At 42.6% G+C, this 18,840-nt stretch overlaps 1 protein-coding gene across 3 annotated transcripts in view; it reads left to right on the top strand.

The window, feature by feature from the left end:
- Positions 1 to 18,840, top strand: part of MDH1B (malate dehydrogenase 1B) — a 31,369-nt gene that overhangs the window by 11,106 nt on the left and 1,423 nt on the right. For all 3 annotated transcript variants that reach the window (XM_038749423.1, XM_038749422.1, XM_038749421.1), the window contains 7 exons: positions 1,873 to 2,372; positions 7,516 to 7,657; positions 8,250 to 8,413; positions 10,744 to 10,883; positions 15,265 to 15,316; positions 17,289 to 17,354; positions 17,952 to 18,035. In XM_038749423.1, coding sequence (XP_038605351.1) covers positions 1,873 to 2,372; positions 7,516 to 7,657; positions 8,250 to 8,413; positions 10,744 to 10,883; positions 15,265 to 15,316; positions 17,289 to 17,354; positions 17,952 to 18,035 — 1,148 coding nt within the window. The remainder of the gene's footprint in view (positions 1 to 1,872; positions 2,373 to 7,515; positions 7,658 to 8,249; positions 8,414 to 10,743; positions 10,884 to 15,264; positions 15,317 to 17,288; positions 17,355 to 17,951; positions 18,036 to 18,840) is intronic.

Raw genomic sequence — 18,840 nt, 5'->3', positions numbered from 1 at the left:
TTACAGATGAGGTAACTGAGGCACAGAGAAGTTAAGTGACTTGCCCAAAGTCACACAGCTGACAATTGGCAGAGCCGGGATTTGAATCCATGACCACTGACTCCAAAGCCCGGGCTCTTTCCACTGAGCCACACTGCTTCTCTATCTGACTGATAGATGAGTAAGAGTATTTTCTGAGATCCCACTCAGAGAAATGCAGTGAATTAAGCATTTTCCCTTCCCTTGAGAATCCTAATTTCTTCCCCACTTCATTCTTCTAAACTCCCCACAATCCATCCCTTGTACTCATTTCCACCGTTTTTGTCTTTCCTCCAACAATCAATCGATCAATGGTATTTACTGACCACTTAATGGGAGTCAGAAGGATCTGGGTTCTAATCCTTGCTCCTCCACTTGTCTTCTGAGTGACCTTGGGCAAGTTATTTCACTTCTCTGTGCCTCAGTTACCTCATCTGACAAATGGGTATTAAAATTGTAAGCCCCATGTGGGACATGGACTGTGTCCAACCCGGTTTGCTTGTATCTATCCCAGCACTTAGTACAGTGCCTGGCTCATAGTAAGCACTTAACAAATACCATAAAAAAAAATTGCCTGCCTACCTTCTTCTCCCTAAACCCAAGCAAGGTCAGGAAGTTCTACTCTTTTGGGTGTGGATTTTTAATGGTTTCCGAGATTTCACTTAAGAGCATATAAATTAAAAGTTGCTGAAATTAAAACGTGAAACAATAGCCTCCTTTATGAACATTTAACCTTTCTAAGTTTTCTGGACACAGAGACACTGATCCTTGAGTAATGACTGCCAGTTTATTGAATTCATTTTCATTGAAATCGTGTCCTTAAATCAGCCTGCTTTTTGTTTAGGAAAAAGGGAAGCATTTTTTTTTTCAATTTTATGACTATTTGTGCTAGGCCAACAAAGGAATCCAGATTCTTGCTGAATTTCTATTCGTCCTTCTATTTCAGGAAGCAAAGAGTCCATAAACTAGACTATTTCAGTGACTTTTTATATTTCCAGTTCCTCTTGGCATACTATGGCAAAAAAATGTGAAAATTGAGCTCATTTTTTTTCCCCAGACTATTTCATCATTTTGTTTCTGAGAGTATCCAATGTAAATCTGTCCCTTTAGTCATTTAATCCAGTATTAACTTTTATGGAATTGGCCTGAGAGCCTATGATAGCGTTATGCTCATTTGAGTAATTCCATTTCGGTGAGCGAGTACTCTTTCTGTCATTTATATAAAAGTGGTTAAACATATTGTTTTGAAATTGCTAGTATGAGAACCAGGAGTCCAAATGGCAGTTTTCATTTTTTTATCGACAACAAGCACAAAATATCTGATTTCTCTGTGGCTGTGTTTCCCTATCTGTAAAATGGGTGAAACAGTCCCACAACTTAAACATGGTGAAGAGAGAATAAATGTTTCTGAACCATGTCATCTCCTCCTCAGGGTAAAAGGACAAGTACACTCCTTGTGGTTAGGGAACTGGTCTACCCACTCTGTTTTATAATAATAATAATAATGGCATTTATTAAGCACTTACTATGTGCAAAGCACTGTTCTAAGCACTAGGGAGGTTACAGAGCGATCAGGTTGTCCCACACAGGGGGTTCACAGTCTTAATCCCCATTTTACAGATGTGGTAACTGAAGCACAGAGAAGTTAAGTGACTTGCCCAAAGTCACACAGCTGACAATTGGCAGAGAGGGATTTGAACCCATGACTTCTGACTCCAAAGCCCATGCTCTTTCCACTGAGCCACGCTGATTCTCCGCTTCTACTGTACCCTTCTCTAGTGCTTAGTACAGCACAACCAGAAAGCGCTCAATAAATATAATCGATTGATTTGTATCCTCTCTAATATAAATTAGGGGATCTGCTCCCGCATGCTACACCTTGATTCCAATCCTGGCGAGCGGAGAAGTGTTTGGGATGGAGACAGAGATAAGCATACACCTCCTAGACAGCCACCGGTACCAAAGAATTCTCGAGGGGCTCGTCATCGACGCTCAGGACCTGGCGGCCCCCCTTCTCCGAAACATCTCGAAGCACACCGACTTCGGGACAGCCTTCTTCGAAGCCGATGTGATCATCCTGCTCGATGACACCTTGGAAAAGGAGGTCCTGTCGTTGGAACTTTGCCTCAGAGGGGAGATGACCAAGTGCAGACGATACGGGTCCCTGATCGAGAAGAACGCCAAGCGGGAAGCGAAAGTCATTGTGGCGGGAAGGACCTTTGTGAACCTAAAGACGTTATCCCTCATGAAGTACGCCCCATCCATCAGGCAGGAGAACATTATCGCTGTGGCAATGCTACTGGAAAACAAAGCGAAAGCGCTCCTGGCCAGAAAGCTGAGAATAACATCCTCAGGTGAGTCTGTCGCCTTTGCCCAAGTGCGACCAGGATTCCAGGCAGCTTGGAGGGAGCAGAAGTTTACCAGGGCGTATTTTTAGTAGGTGTTCAGAGCAAGTGAAAAGATCCGCTTCTTAGGATGGGACCTGAGGTACACTGAACCCCTCCTCAAAAATCTCCATTGGCTACCAATCAATCTGCACATCAGGCAGAAACTCCTCACCCTGGGCTTCAAGGCTGTCCATCACCTCGCCCCCTCCTACCTCACCTCCCTTCTCTCCTTCTACTGCCCAGCCTGCACCCTCTGCTCCTCCGCCGCTAATCTCCTCACCGTACCTCGTTCTCGCCTGTCCCGCCATCGACCCCCAACCCACGTCATCCACCGGGCCTGGAACGCCCTCCCTCTGCCCATCCGCCAAGCTAGCTCTCTTCCTCCCTTCAAGGCCCTGCTGAGAGCTCACCTCCTCCAGGAGGCCTTCCCAGACTGAGCCCCTTCCTTCCTCTCCCCCTCGTCCCCCTCTCCATCCCCCCCATCTTACCTCCTTCCCTTCCCCACAGCACCTGTATATATGTATATATGGTTGTACATATTTATTACTCTATTTATTTATTTATTTATTTTACTTGTACTTATCTATCCTATTTATTTTATTTTGTTAGTATGTTTAGTTTTGTTCTCTGTCTCCCCTTTTAGACTGTGAGCCCACTGTTGGGTAGGGACTGTCTCTATATGTTGCCAATTTGTACTTCCCAAGCGCTTAGTACAGTACGATTGATGATGATGACTGAACTTTGAAAACATCCAACTAGTTTGTGCCTATTCGGTCATTCAGTCGTATTTATCGAGTGCTTCCTGTGTGCAGAACACCGAACTAAGCACTTAGAAAGTACAATTCGGCAACAGAGACAATCCCTATCCAACAATGGGCTCACAGTCTAGAAATAGGTGTGCGTTTGTGTGCGTATGTGCATGTGTGGGTTATGAGAGTGAGGTTATTCATTCGATCGTATTTATTGAGCGCTTACTGTGTGCAAAGCACTGTACTAAGTGCTTGGGAGAGTAAAATATAACACCAAAGAGACACATTCTTGCCCACAACAAGCTCACAGTCAGGTATTGATGAGGACAGACAAGTCCGTTACCCTGAAAGCAGGCTCAACCTCATCCCTTAAAGTTGGGAGAGTTAGGTATTTATAATCCGTGGTTGGCCTGGTCTTCTTTCACACCAACAACAGAATCCAGTTAAGTACGGCTCCAGTTTTCATAACTGAAGACATGGGGAGGCTGAAATGGATGACAGGGGAAGGGTGCGGCTGAAGCGTGATTTAGGAAAACAAGATAGATGAATAATAATAATAATGATGGTGATGATGATGGTATTTGTTAAGCTCTTACTATGTGCCAAGCACTGTTCTAAGCACTAGAGCAGATACAAGGTCACCAGGTTGTCCCACATGGGGCTCACAGTCTTAATCCCCATTTTCCAGATGAGATAAATGAGGCACAGGGAAGTTAAGTGACTTTTCCAAGGTCACACAGCAGACAAGTTGCGGAGCCGGGATTAGAACCCAGGACCTCTCACTCCCAAGCCCTTGTTCTTGCTCCTGCTGCTTCTGCTTTCTACGAATGCGAAACGGAGACTGAAAACAAGATGGAGTAAAGCTGATTAAGAGTTGGCTTCCACATTAGTAAATGCCATCATTATAATGCATATCTAGGGGTTCAGTATGATAAACTCCTATGCATATTTTATAGGACAATTTTTATTTTTGGTAGCTCTTATGATTCACATATCAACTCCAGTTTGCTGTACTTCTCTGGAACAATGCTATTTTAATATTTTGTTTTACATTTCCATTTTCATGGTAAAAATTGAGAGGTAGGAGACAGCAAAGGGAACAATATTTACAGTCAAAAAAGGTAAATGCTTCCCAGCTTACTGACAGTTTTCATTCATTCAATCGTATTTATTGAGCGCTTACTGTGTGCAGAGCACTGTACTAAGCGCTTGGGAAGTACAAGTCGGCAACATATAGAGACAGTCCCTACTCAACAACGGGCTCACAGTCTAGAAGGGGGAGACAGACAACAAAACAAAACATATAGACAGGTGTCAAAATCATCAGAACAAATAGAATTAAAGCTATATGCACACACGTGTGCAAGCTACACAGCAAGAGACTGCAAGGGGAGAAGAACCAAAGTTTGGCCACCCCTGCTGTAGACATTCATTTTCTCTCAGTGAAGATGGCCAAAATTGGCAGTTTTTTGACACCCTTTATCTTTCTATTTAGGATTTCAAACCCAACTAGAGTGAAGGAAACAAAAAACAAAAAACCCACATTTTAAGGTCATGGAGAGGAAAATCAATCCAGAAGAATTTTTGTAAAGTTTAGTCGTAGAAACAAGTCGTTCAATAAATACAATTGATTGATCATTCAAAAATATGAAAGACAATCATATATTCTCCTTAAAAAACAATGGGAGACATGTTTCTATCCTATTTTTCTTTGCTATATGGGCAGCATTGGCATCCATTAATCAATGGTATTTATTGAGCACTTACTCTGTGCAGAGCGCTGTACTAAGCACTTGGGAGGGTACAGTACAATAGAGTAGGTAGGTCCAATCCCTGCCCACAGTGAATTTACAGACCCCTGAAGATCATCTAGAGAAGAATAAGTCAAAAAGATAAATATGATGAATTTCCTTCACCCTTAAATGTTCTCTTTGGAATTTACAAACAGGAATAATAGTAATAATAATGATAGTATTTGTTAAGCGCTTACTATTCATTCATTCAATTGTATTTATTGAGCACTTACTGTGTGCAGAGCACTGTACTAAGCACTTGGGAAGTACAATTCGATAACATATAGAGGTGGTTCCTACCCAACAATGGGCTCACAGTCTAGAAAGGGGAGACAGGCAACAAAACAAAGCACTGTTCTAGGCTCTGGGGGAGATACAAGGTGATCAGGTTGTCCCGTGTGGGGCTCACAGTCTTAATCCCCATTTTACAGATGAGGTAACTGAGGCACAGAGAAGTTAAGTGACTTGTCCAAAGTCACACAGCTGACACTTGGCGGAGTCAGGATTAGAACCCATGACCTCTGACTCCCAAGCCCGGGCTCTTTCCACTGAGCCAGGCTGCTTCTCAAAATAGGAGATGAGTAGGCCTCACTCAACTCTGGCTCATGTGGCCTTAGGGAGACAGGGTGGCCTAATGGATAGAGCACAGAACTAAGAATCTGGAGACCCAGGTTCGAGTCTCAGCTTCACCACTGGCCTCCTGTGTGACCTTGGGCAAATCACTTAGACTTGCTGGACCCCAGTTTCCTCATCTGTAAAATGGGAATCAAGCAACTGTGAGCCCCGTGTAGGGCAGAGACTGTGTCTAAGCTCATAACCTTAGGTCTACCCCACGGTCTATCACATAGCAAAGCGCTGAGGTAATGCCAGTGCTAATGATAGTAATAATAATGTTATTCTAAGTCATCCAAACGGGCACACAGTAGCCTTTGACCACAGCTTATCCTCTGCCACCACCGTTTCTTATCCCTGTCATTTCCCCCTGTACTCCTCTTCCTCTTGATAAATGATTTAAGCACCAGGAGGGTTGCGGTAAAGTGACCCATTCTCAAATAATAATAATAATAATAATAATAATAATAATAATGGCATTTATTAAGCACGTACTATGTGCTAAGCACTGGTCTAAGCGCTGATAGCATTTATTAAGCGCTTACTATGGCAAAGCACTGTTCTAAGCACTGGGGAGGTTACAAGGTGATCAGGTTGTCCCACGGAGGGCCTCACAGTCTTAATCCCCATTTTACAGATGAGGGAACTGAGGCACAGAGAGGTGAAGTGACTTGCCCAAAGCCATACAGCTGATGGTGCCGGGATTTGAACCCATGACCTCTGACTCCAAAGCCGACACTCTTTCCACTGAGCCAAGCTGCTTCTCTAAGCACTGTTCCAAGCCCTGGGGAGGATACAAGGTGATCAGGTTGTCCCACGTGGGGCTCACAGTCTTAATCCCCATTTTACAGATGAGGTAACTGAGGCACAGAGAAGTTAAGTGACTTGCCCAAAGTCATACACCTGACAAGTGGCGGAGCTGGGATTTGAACCCATGACCTCTGACACAACATGGCTCAGTGAGTGGATAGACCACGGGCCTAGGGGGCAGAAGGATCTGGGTTCTAATCCCAGCTCAACTCCTTGTCTACTATAGTAGAGAAGCAGCCTGGCTCAGTGGAAAGAGCCCGGGCTTTGGAGTCAGAGGTCATGGGTTCAAATCCCAGCTCTGCCAATTGTCAGCTGTGTGACTTTGGGCAAGTCACCTAACTTCTCTGGGCCTGAGTTACCTCATCTGTAAAATGGGGATTAAGACTGTGAGCCCCCCGTGTAATCTCCCCAGCGCTTAGAACAGTGCTTTGCACATAGTAAGTGCTTAATAAATGCCATTATTATTATTATTACTATATGACCTTGGAAAAGGCACTTAATCAATCAATGGTACTGGTTGAGTGCTTGCTATGTGCAGAGCACTGTTCTAAGCACTGGGGAGAGTACAGTACCACAGAATTAGCAGACATGTCCCTTGCCCTTAGTGAGATTACTTAAAAATAAGAATAGTACTTGTCATGGCGCTTACTGTGTGCCAAGCATTGTTCTAAGGACTGGAGTAGTTACTAGTTAATCAGGTCGGACACGGCCTCCGTCCCTTGTGGAGCTCACACTCTTAATCCTCGTTTTACAGATGAGGTAACTGAGGCCAAGAGAAGAGAATTTTCAAGTTAGCTAGACTTACTGGTGCATAAAGGTGTATTACATATCAAATTAGCAAGTGTCCATTTACACACTAAGATAATTGAATTCCGGGTGTTTGTGCTCTATAGTCGTATTCAATCGTATTTATTGAGTGCTTATTGTGTGCAGAGCACCGTACTAAGTGCTGGCTTTTACCATCTTGGATGGGCGTTTTGAGATCACTGTAGGAGAATTATAAATGACTGATTGAAATTTGTTTTGGATCTCTAGGTAGCGGTTTTCAGCGCAGTTGTAAACCGGTTTTCAGGTAGCTTTCAGTGTATTCCCTATTTCAGTGTAAAGTATTATGCTCGCTAATTGTTTTCTTCTGCTCCTTGGCAGGGATCAAAGATGTTATAGTTTGGGGAAATATCACCGGTAGCAACTATATTGACTTGAGGAAAGCAAAGCTCTACAGATATGACAGTGCTATATGGGGCCCTCCGAACTATTCTCGTCCTCTCTTAGGCATGATCTATGACAGGTAAAACATATTTTGTTTTTTAGTTGGTAGAGGAATTACACTAACTGTATGGAGTAAATTTAGATCAAAATCAGCCATAGTACAGAAAGCTAGTGTGGTAATCTTGCCAATTGCAAAAAATGGAATGGGAATCTCGTTGCTCTCGAGAAACAGCGTGGCTCAGTGGAAAGAGCAGGAGCTTTGGAGTCAGAGGTCATGGGTTCAAATCCCGGCTCCAGCAATTGTCAGCTGTGTGACTTTGGACAAGTCACTTAACTTCTCTGGGCCTCAGTTACCTCATCTGTAAAATGGGGATTAAGACTGTGAGCCCCCCGTGGGACAACCTGATCACCTTGTAACCTCCCCGGCGCTTAGAACAGTGCTTTGCACATAGTAAGCGCTTAATAAATGCCATTACTATTATTATTATTGCTAACCCACAGATCCATTAAAGTAGAGCCAGAGGATGATTTAATTTGTTTGTGATTCCAGTCAATCCATTGTGAAGGGCTAGAATTCAAAGATGGTATGTGATCTCCTGCCATTTTTCCCATTCCCTGCTTTAAAGTAATACTACTACACAATGTCCTAAATCTTCTTTTTCTTCTTGCAGTGAATGGATAAATAAGGAATTTAAAGCTGAGCTAAATTTGCTGAATTCCAGTCAAAATCAGTCTAAAGCTATTTCACCTGCTCACAGTATAGCCACTACTTTGAAGTATTGGTACCAGGATTCACCTCCAGGGGAGATTGTGTCTTTAGGGGTAATAAGTAACGGTAAAACTTTGTTTTTTTAAAAATCTAGGAACTTTGTAGATGCCTCTTGTATGTGTTTTCACCATGAAGTGTCTCGAGATTGTAGATAATTATTATCTGCCCAGGGAAATACGTTTAAAAAAAAACCTCACATTTTTCTTTGGGCTCTGTAATTGAGTGAGATCTTTGAAAAATGGCATGCACAAAGCCATTCCTCCCTGCTCATTAGATGATCATAATACTAGTAATTATGCCATTTATTAAGCGCTCACTATTTGCCAAGCACTCTGCTAAACACTTGTGTAGATGAAAGGTAGCTAGACTGAATGCAGTCCTTCTCCCACTTAGGGATCACAGTCCAAAAGGGAGGACTAGATTGTGTATTCTGACTCATTAAATTCCTCAGTTCTTTAGGGCATTTTAATATCATTTTGAACTATATCCACCAGTATGTCATTGCAGAATAAAGCAATTTCAAGGCAACCATGAAAACGTTGCATTAAACAAGCCCTTTCCTTCTAATAATTCCTGGGGAAGCGTTACACACTTGGAGACTCATTAATTTTTTTCCTGCCATTAAACTTTCATTTAGGAGTATCCTGAAGCACACTTTTCAAATTCTGAATCTAACTCCTAGAGTGTAACTAATTTCCTGGCAGAATCTGAAGGATCGTCACAAACTAGACATGCAAAGCTATTGAAATCTGCACGGTCCCAGGCCTGCGTACCCTCAGTTAAAGTACCACAGATAAAGCTGGGGCCAATTTCAACATTTAGCTGTGCCAAGCCCGGGAAATAAACGTGAGCCCTACAAGGGACAGAGTCTGTGTCTATCCCTCCTCTATATTCTTTCCCAGGACTTAATACAGTGCTCTGCACACAGTAAGCACTTAACAAATACTATTTCTCTACTCCAACTGCCACTCCTCCCATTCTGTATGACACTATTACATTAAGCCACAGGAGTTTGCAATGTAATAATAATAATAATAATAACTGTGGTATTAAGTACATACGAAGCGCCGGGGTGGATACAAGCAAATCAGGTTGGACACAGTCCCCGTCCCATGTGGGGCTCACAATCTGCATCCCCATTTTCCTGATGAGGGAACTGAAGCGACTTGCCCAAGGTTACCCAGCAGACAAGTGACGGAGCCGGGATTAGAACCCATGACCTTCTGACTCCCAAGCCCGCGCTCTATCCAGTATGCCACGCTGCTTCTCTAATGCAATGATGTCATGCAGATGTCTGTTGAACCTCTGATTTGTCCCCCTCCTCGGTCTCTGTATGCTTCCAAAGACCAACTGCTTACCAATTTCCAATTACCATCGCCTTCCTGATGGTGCACCTTGAGTCAATTGCCTCCCTTGGTGCTCAATAAATACGATTGAATGAATGAATAAAGTGTCTTGACTTTAGAATAAGCAGCGCAGTGCTAAATAGGAATATTTTAGAGCTGTAGCAAGTAAAAGGGAAAGTGCCGCTGAGGTGATAATTTTGGCCTTTTTATACTCAAGCTCTCTGTGAAACATGGGTTTTTAGGACATCTGGATGGTAGAAAATGGAGGGAAAGAAGCAGAAGTGCTTTGCAGGGAAGCATAATTCTGGGCCTTCCAAATCCCGTCGGCATACAGAATAATGAAGTCTAGGTTCCCCGAGGTAACGTTTTTAGGGATGGCATATTTACAAAGTGTGAGACCAAATATTTTTAAGTCAATAGTTTAATTTACAATAGATTGCATTATGCTCTACAAGTGCATTTTTATAGCTGTCAAATATGCCATTACCTAGGCTTTAATGATGATGAAGTAGAGAGAGACTTCATTCCATTACCAACAATTCCTCTATGACTCTAGAGGTGTCATCATGGAGTTTTCATTATTTTGACAGTGTTTCAATGTTGAATTTAAATCATGGGAGGGGAGCGACTTCCCAGCATGGCCCAGTGGAAAGAGAATGAGTCTGGAAGTGAGAGGATCTGGGTTCTAATCCCAGCTCTGCTACATGCCTGATTTGTGACCTTGGGCAAGCCACTTAACTTCCTTGTGCCTTAGTTACCTCATCGGTAAAATAGGGATTCCACACCTGTTCCCCTCCTACTTAAACTGTGAGTCCTGTGCGGGAAAGGGATCATGTCTGACCTAATTGTCTTGTACCTTCCCCAGAATTTAGAACCGCGCTTGACACAGAGTAAACACTTAACAAATATCACAGTTATTATTACTATATGTCCATTTCTATGGCAAATCCATACAAAAAGTAGAGGAAGGCGATAACCGGGAATTACTATGTGTGTAATTACTCTTTGTGTTGGGGGTGGGTGGGGTGGGGGGACTTTTCCTGCACTCAGGCCAATTTGGTATTCCTGAGGGGATCGTCTTTTCTATGCCTGTGAAATTCCAGAATGGGAAGTGGATTGTCCTCACAGACTTAGAAAATGTTGAAATAAAAGAAGAAACAATGAAGGTTCTCGTCAGTGACCTAATTCAGGTAGGTGCAGGTTCTAAGGTATGTTTTGATGAGTTCATTGCCAAATTAAACCATTAGATAGAAGAAAAACAGAAATAGAGAGAATGCACGACCCTAACGTCAATCATACAGGAATCCCAATATTTCTCCAGTATCTCATATGATTTCCTCAAAGACCTCTTGTATTGGTCTCATTTTATATTAAAAGGTAATATTCTTAGTATTCTACGTGGGGTATTCAAAGAGACTTAAAAAGGAATATTTCTATACATTGAAATAATGCACAAGCGGATAAGTAGTAAACCAAATATAAAAAAAAAATTTGGTCAACAGAAAGTCTTTTGCAGGCCCAACAAAAGTAGAGATTTGTAGTGATCAACTTTAGGCAATAGGAGTTATTAAGGTTCTTTCAAGAGGCGAAAGAACACCACAAAATAATATAGTGGAAAGGTGACTCCGATTATGACTTTTATAGCCTGTGGGTTAATAAGGATAAATTATATGTTTAAGTGTGAAGGCAAATCTAAAAAAATAAGTTCATTAAACTTCTGCTATTTAAGGAAAGTTTGAATGATCTACTTGGCAGTTATAAGTGGAAAATATACTGTAAACACATATTTAATAAACACAGAAGGTGGATCCTAGCTGGACTGTTACATTTCAGTCAATCAATGATATTTATTGAGTGCTTACTGAGTGCAGAGCATTGTACTAAGACCCTGGAAAATATAATAGAGCAGTGTTGGTAGATACAATTCCTGCCCCCAGGAAGCTTATATTCTACATTTGCTATCAATCAGTGATATTTCTTGAGCTATTACTGTGTGCCGAGTACTGTACTAAGCGATAGTACAGTACAACAGAGTTGATAGACATTTTCCTGCCTACAAGCTTACAGTTGAGAGGAGAAGACAGACATTACAATAAATTACAAATATATACATAAATGCTGTTGGGCAGAGGGTGGGGTGAATATAAGTGATTAAAGGTTACTGAACCAAGTGCATAGGCAATGCAGAAGGGGAAGAGAGTAGGTGAAATGAGGGTTTAGTCGGGGAAAGCCTCGTGGAGGAGATGTGTTTTTTAGTAGGGCTTCGAAAGTGGGTAGAGTGTGGGCTGTGGGATGTGAAAGGGAGGGGATTCCAGGCCAGATAGAAGACATGGGCAAGGAGTTGGCGGTGAGATAGACGAGATTAAAATACAGTGAGTAGGTTGGTGTTGGAGGAATGAAGCTTGTGGGCTGGGTTGCAGGAGGAAATCAGTGAGGTAAGATTGGAGGGGGTGAGATTATTGAAAGAAGACATGGGCAAGGAGTTGGCGGTGAGATAGACGAGATTAAGATACAGGGAGTAGGTTGGTGTTGGAGGAATGAAGCTTGCGGGCTGGGTTGCAGGAGGAAATCAGTGAGGTAAGATTGGAGGGGGTGAGATTATTGAGTACTATTGTTCAGGACCAGACTTCGCACTGAGGAAATGGAAGCAGCATGGCTTAGTGGATAGGGCAGGGGCCTGGAAATCAGATGGACCTGGGTTCTAATTCCGGCTCCATCACATGTCTGCTGTGTGACCTTGGGGAAGTCACTCACTTCGCCTACCATCTGTAAAATGAGGGATTATGAGTGTCAGCCCCATTTAGGACAGGTACTGTGTCTAACCTGATTAACTTGTATCCACCCTAGAGCTTAGAACAGTGCTTGGCACATAGTAAGTGCTTAACAAGTGCCATTATTATTATTAAGATGGGGAAATTCTTGTGGATTCCTATTGTTAAAGAAGGTAAACACTGTCCCAGGTATTTTCCGACGTCAGGATGAGGTCATAGTAATGGAGCTAGCTAGCCAATGAGATATTCAAATGCATCACCCTCCCCATCCATCAAGTCCTATGAAAAATCACATCTCCTCCAGGAAGCCTTCCCTGACTAATCTCTCCAGCCTATTTCTCTCCCTACTGTATCACCTATGCATTTGAGTCTGCACTTCCTTGTTACACACCCAGCTCTTATATACGTATGTTTAAACTTGGTTGCTTCCCCACAACCTGGCCTGATGGAAAGAGCATGAGCCTTGAGAGTCAGAGGACCTGGGTTCTAATCCTGGCTCTGCCACTTACTTGCTGTGTGACCTTGGGCAAATAAGTTAACTTATCTGAGCCCTGATTTCCTCAACTGTAAAACAGGGATTCGATGCCTGTTCCCTCTCCCACTTAGACTGTGAGCCCCATAAGGGACAGGGACTCTTAACAACATAATATTAATAATAATAATAATAATAATAGTATTTGTTAAACACTTACTATGTGTCAGCACTGTACTAAGTGCTGGGGTGGATGCAAGTAAATTAGGTTGAACACAGTTCCTGTCCCACATGGGGTTTACAGTCTTAATCCCTGTTTCATAGATGAGGTAATGGAGGCACACAGAGAAGTTAAGTAATATGCCCAAGGTCACACAGCAGACAAGTGATAGAGCCAGGTTTAATAATAATCATAATCATAATCATAATAATTTTGGTATTTGTTAAGCGCTTACTATGTGCAAAGCACTGTTCTAAGCACTGGGGAGAATACAAGGTGATCAGGTTGTCCCATGTGGGGCTCACAATCTTAATCCCCATTTTACAGATGAGATCACTGAGGCACAGAGAAGTTAAGTGACTTGCCCAAAGTCACACAGATGACAAGCAGCGGAGCCGGGATTAGAACCCAGGTCCTTCTGACTCTCAGGCCCCACTGCTTCCCTAAGTAAGGTTATCATGTATCTACCCCAGCTCTTACAACAGTGCTTGACATCTAGCAAGCTCTTAATAAATACCATTATTATTATTATTATTATTATTATTAGTGCCCATCTCCTTCACTTGATTGTAAGGTTCTTGAGCACAAGGATTGTGTCTCCTTAACTCTATTGTACTCTCCCAAGCATTTAGTACAGTGCTCTGCATAGAGTAAGTGCTTCATAAATGAGATTAATTGATTGCCTGCATATTGTTTGTAACGTCCAGGTGTGACACTATCAAGGATGTTGGATATGTATAGGCAAGGACAAATGTAGTCTCCAATTATCCTTAGTAGAGTTTAATTCTGAGTTCCTATATCTATTGGGTTTCAGAGCTGGTCCTGATGACCAAGACCCAGGTAGGTCTTTGTCTTCCAAGCAAGACATTCCCGCTTGGCATCTTGGAACCCTAAACCGCATTACATGTAGATGATGTGGTGACGCACTTGTCTAAAGTTCAATATCCAGAAAGACATTCCTCTCTGTTCGATATAGCAATGTCAGGCAACAGAGGAAAAAGTTGTCGCTGGCTTGGTGATTTGGTGAGCTGTGTCCATTTTGATTTTCTGACTGAGGCAGAGTATGAATTCATTTCAATCAATCAATAAAACGTCTTTGTGGAATGCTTACTGTGTGCCGAGCACTGCACTAAGCGCTTGGGACAGAACACTATAATGAATTTGGTAGACATATTCCCTGCCCACAAGGAGCTTACAGTTTCAGACGATAAGCCCCATTTTGAAAGCTTCCATCTTTGAGATCAACATTGCATTTTGTTTGTCATTCTATAGAAGCTTTAAATTTAAGCCATTTATCACCACCCTTTCTTTATACAGTGAAGCTCCGACCTTCCTAGCCATGGTTAGGTAATATCTATTTTGAGGGCTGATGAGTGTAGCAAACTCAGAATTAAGCTTTCCTGATGTTAACTCAAGCATACTTTATCTTTGACCAGTCAACTCCAACAATTTTAAGCGCAAAATGCCCCGACATCTGGGATTTCCCAGTGTGATGGAATTTTTTAAGCGCTTACTCCCTGCCAGGCACCATGTTAAGCATTGGGATTAATAGACGATAATCAGACAAGACCAATTTCCTGTCCCACACTGGCTCACAATCTAAGAATAGGGTGAGCCTGTATCTTATCCCCATTTTAGAAATGAGGAAATTGAAGCTCAAGGAGGTTAAGTGGCCTCACGCAAGGGTTACCCATCAAGCCAGTGACAATGGTGAGAGTAAAACCTGGGCCCTCTACCTCTCAGTCTTAGGCTCTCACTAGTTGATTCAGGAAGTTTGACCACATCCTGACCATGGAAAGTGCAAAACTAGGGAACTTTTCTTCCTGACAAATTCTCATAGCACTGGATCTCAAGTGCCAACCACTTCTAATATTTTGTATTCCCCAAAACATATGTGTATTCCTCTACACAAAATTGAAAATGGATCTGAGAAAACACCCATCATGTAGTCACTATCCTGAACTATGATTAAAAAAAAAATCTGGGAAATTCCATTTGGAATATATTCTGGTACAGTTTTGTTGATAATAGTAATAGTAAAGCGTCACTTGTGGTACATTTAAGCCCTCTCCCCTCCCACCAACTCCGGCCCTTTTGGATTTTTTTAGGAGAAACTAGTAGCATTTGGAGAAGCATCAACATATCAACCATATACTCCAGGTAAGATCTTAATTGAAATATTGTGATGTTCTCTAACTATGTAGCATTTGTAATTGTAGTATTTGTTAAGCACTTACTATGTGCCAAGCACTGTACTAAGTCTGGGGTAAATCCAAGCAAATCAGGTCCAAAATGATCCAACACATAGGAGGCAGAACCAGTATTGAAACCCCATTTTGCAGATGAGGGAACTGAGGCCCAGAGAAGTTAAATGACTTGTCCAAGGTCACACAGCAGATACCTAGCAAAGCCAAGATTAGAACCCAGGTCCTCTGAGTCCCGGGCCCATGCTCTTTCCACTACGCAGTGCTGCTTCCACTCGGGCTGTGAAAATTTAAAATACCAGGTTCTTCTTCCAGCAAGGTTTACAACATTTGAAATGTAATTGCTCCTAGATTATGAACAGTAAAAGTCCTTAAAATCAGTATCTGCTTTTCAAAAGCTTACTCAGGAAATAAAAGCATCTCAGTATCTCAGAACGAATGCATCCATGCAATCGTATTTATTGAGTGTTTACTGTGTGCAGAGCACTGTGCTAAGCGCTTGGGAGAGCATGACCCAGCAACAGACACAGTCCCTGCCCACAACGAGCTTACAGTCTTAAGAGAGCCAGCCCTGCTGAGAGCCAGTCCCAGTGGAAAGAACTTGGCTCCTCATGGCCGACAGAATCAAAATTCACCTGCGAAGATTGTTTCTTCTGGTGACTCCATTGGATATATGCAGACCTCCCCAGCCTCCCCTCCTTCTAAACGTCTTTCCTGGTGGCCTTGGGTCCTTTCCTTCACTTCCTGCCTCTTCCTCTTGAGTTTGCTCCTTTCCCTCATCATGCTTTGAGAGTCTCGGGAGTTGCTGCCCCTTCTATTCTGACCCTAATCATAATGATGGTATTTGTTAAGCACTTACTTTGTGCCAGACACTGGGGTGGATACAAGCAAATCGAGTTGGACAAAGTCCCTTTCCCACGTGCCGCTCACGGTCTCAAACCCCATTTTACAGATGAGGAAAATGAGGCCCAGAGAAGTGAAGTGACTTGCCCAAGGTCGCACAGCAGACCGGTGGCGGAACTGGGATTAGAACCCAAGACCTTCTGTCTCCCAGGCCCATGGTCTATCCACTGCGCCATGCTGCAGTGGTGGTATTTCTTAGCCCTCAAGTGGGCTGAGAGAGGGCTAACATCGTTGATAATGATGATGATGGCATTTGTTAAGCGCTTAACTATGTGCCAACCATTCATTCATTCATTCAGTCATATTTATTGAGTGCTTACTGTGTTCAGAGCACTGTACTAAGCGCTTGGCAAGTACAAGCACCATACCAAGCACTGGGGTCGGTGCAAAAGAATAACGTTTGGACACAGTCCCTATCCCACATGGGGCTTCACAGTTTAAGGGAGAGGGAGAACAGGTAATAATAATAATCATATTTATTAAGCCCTTACTATGTGCCAAGCACTGTTCTAAGCGCTATGTCCAGTTGTGAACACCAGGTTTCCAGTGGAGCCCCCCCACCCAACAGATGTCCCTGTCCTCCCCAATTCCCATATCAGCTGGGTTACAACCCAGTTCAGGGTGACCTAAAGCCACTGGCCAAGTGGAACAGCGTAGAAATCTGCAAAGACCAGGAGAATGGAGCGTGAGAGGTGGGAGAGGAGAGAGAAAGTGACAGTAGCAGGATGGGAAGAAGCAGCAAGGGTGAAAAACGGGGAGAAGGAAGACCCCGTTGCTCTCAGCCTGTCAAAACCCATCACTTATTTAGGTGGGTTGATTGGATTTTTTGACTCTATTGCACTCCCAACAAATTAAATTTAGCCGTTCCTTTTTCCACAATGTGCCATCTTATTGGCATAGCAGGCATTAATGGGGGAAGAGAAACGGGTTTAAACTTAGAAGTGTGCGCTGTAACTTGTGAAGAAACAGACGATTAGTTCAGATGTCTACTTAAGCCTTTCGGTTCATGCATATTTTTACTTTAGTCGTAGCTCCTCCAGCTTCACCCCAAACTCAAGAATCCCAGGAAGAAGAACAGTTCCCACCTGATGGTATGTTTGTTGAAAAAAATCACTCTTCTCATTCAAAGTAGTATGTTTATTTTTGTTAAAAGGAATACACAGGTCTGATTCCCACTTGTAAATGGGAGTTCACACCTCCTTTCTTCCTAATCCTTGCAACTCCCAGAATGAGAAAATATACATAATGTGCTTTGAGCTCCTCAGAAATACACTGGGAAAACTATTAATATTACTAATATTAGTAATATTACTATTAGAGAAGCAGCATGGCTCAGTGGAAAGAGCACACGGGCTTTGGAGTCAGAGGTCATGGGTTCAAATCCCAGCTCTGCCAATTGTCAGCTGTGTGACTTTGGGCAAGTCACTTAACTTCTCTGTGCCTCAGTTACCTCATCTGTAAAATGGGGATTAAGACTGTGAGCCCCCCGTGGGACAACCTGATCAACTTGTAACCTCCCCAGCGCTTAGAACAGTGCTTTGCACATTGTAAGCGCTTAATAAATGTCATTCTTCTTATTTTTATTGCCTTTATTATGCACATTTGTCGACCAATATGTAGATTATTTTGTAGTAATTAATTAATGAGCTATCATCCTAAAGTATCTTTGTTTTTTGATTATATTTTAGAGGCCGACTATAAGGACCAGTTCTCTCCTAGCGAACATCAGTCGGAGATCCTCGAAGGAGAAAGAAGTTCACTGTATTCAGAGAGTAGGACAACACATTCATAATAAAATATGCCTCGTGTAGATCTCATAGTTAGGGATTTTTGTCTAAAGAATGCCTAGAAGCAGTGCACCAAAATCCCTTTGAATGTGGGGAATGTGTGCCTAAGTTAGATGCTCACTGATCAGCCCACAAAAAATGGAGGGATGTAGATGCGCAAACCAGGGTATTTAATGCCTGCTTACTCTGTGCAGACACTGTACTAGCATTTAGGAGAATACCATATAAGAAGACACAATCCCTGCCCTCAAAGAGTTTACAATCTAGTGGACAATCTAGAGCAATCATGTAGGCCTGGAAAAGATCAATCAATCTACCCCAACCATCACCAACCAGTTGTCCAAGATTTCTTCCCTTCCATGGCTTACTGGAAAGAACACGGGCTTGGGATTCAGAGGACGTTTATGTAAAATTTATTCCACACGGCAAATTGAACTTCCCTTTTGGGAAGAATGTAATTATTTAATTATTCCACTGACCCCTCACCCATGACCTGCCTCTGTTCTGATATTCCCTCCCTCTCCATATTCATTCATTCATTTATTCATTCAATCATATTTATTGAGCGCTTACTGTGTGCACAGCACTGTACTAAGCCCTTGGGAAGTACAAGTTGGCAACATATAGAGACGGTCCCTACCCAACAATGGGCTCACAGTCTAGAAGGGGGAGACAGACAACAAAACAAAACATGTGGACAGGTGTCATCACAATAAATAGAAATATAGCTAGATGCACATCATAACAAAATAAATAGAATAGTAAATATGTACTGTAAATATAGTAAAAT

Source organism: Tachyglossus aculeatus, chromosome 7, assembly GCF_015852505.1.
Source record: "Tachyglossus aculeatus isolate mTacAcu1 chromosome 7, mTacAcu1.pri, whole genome shotgun sequence".
Classification (NCBI taxonomy): Eukaryota; Metazoa; Chordata; class Mammalia; order Monotremata; family Tachyglossidae; genus Tachyglossus; species Tachyglossus aculeatus.
This window is presented reverse-complemented; position numbering and strand designations above follow the sequence as displayed.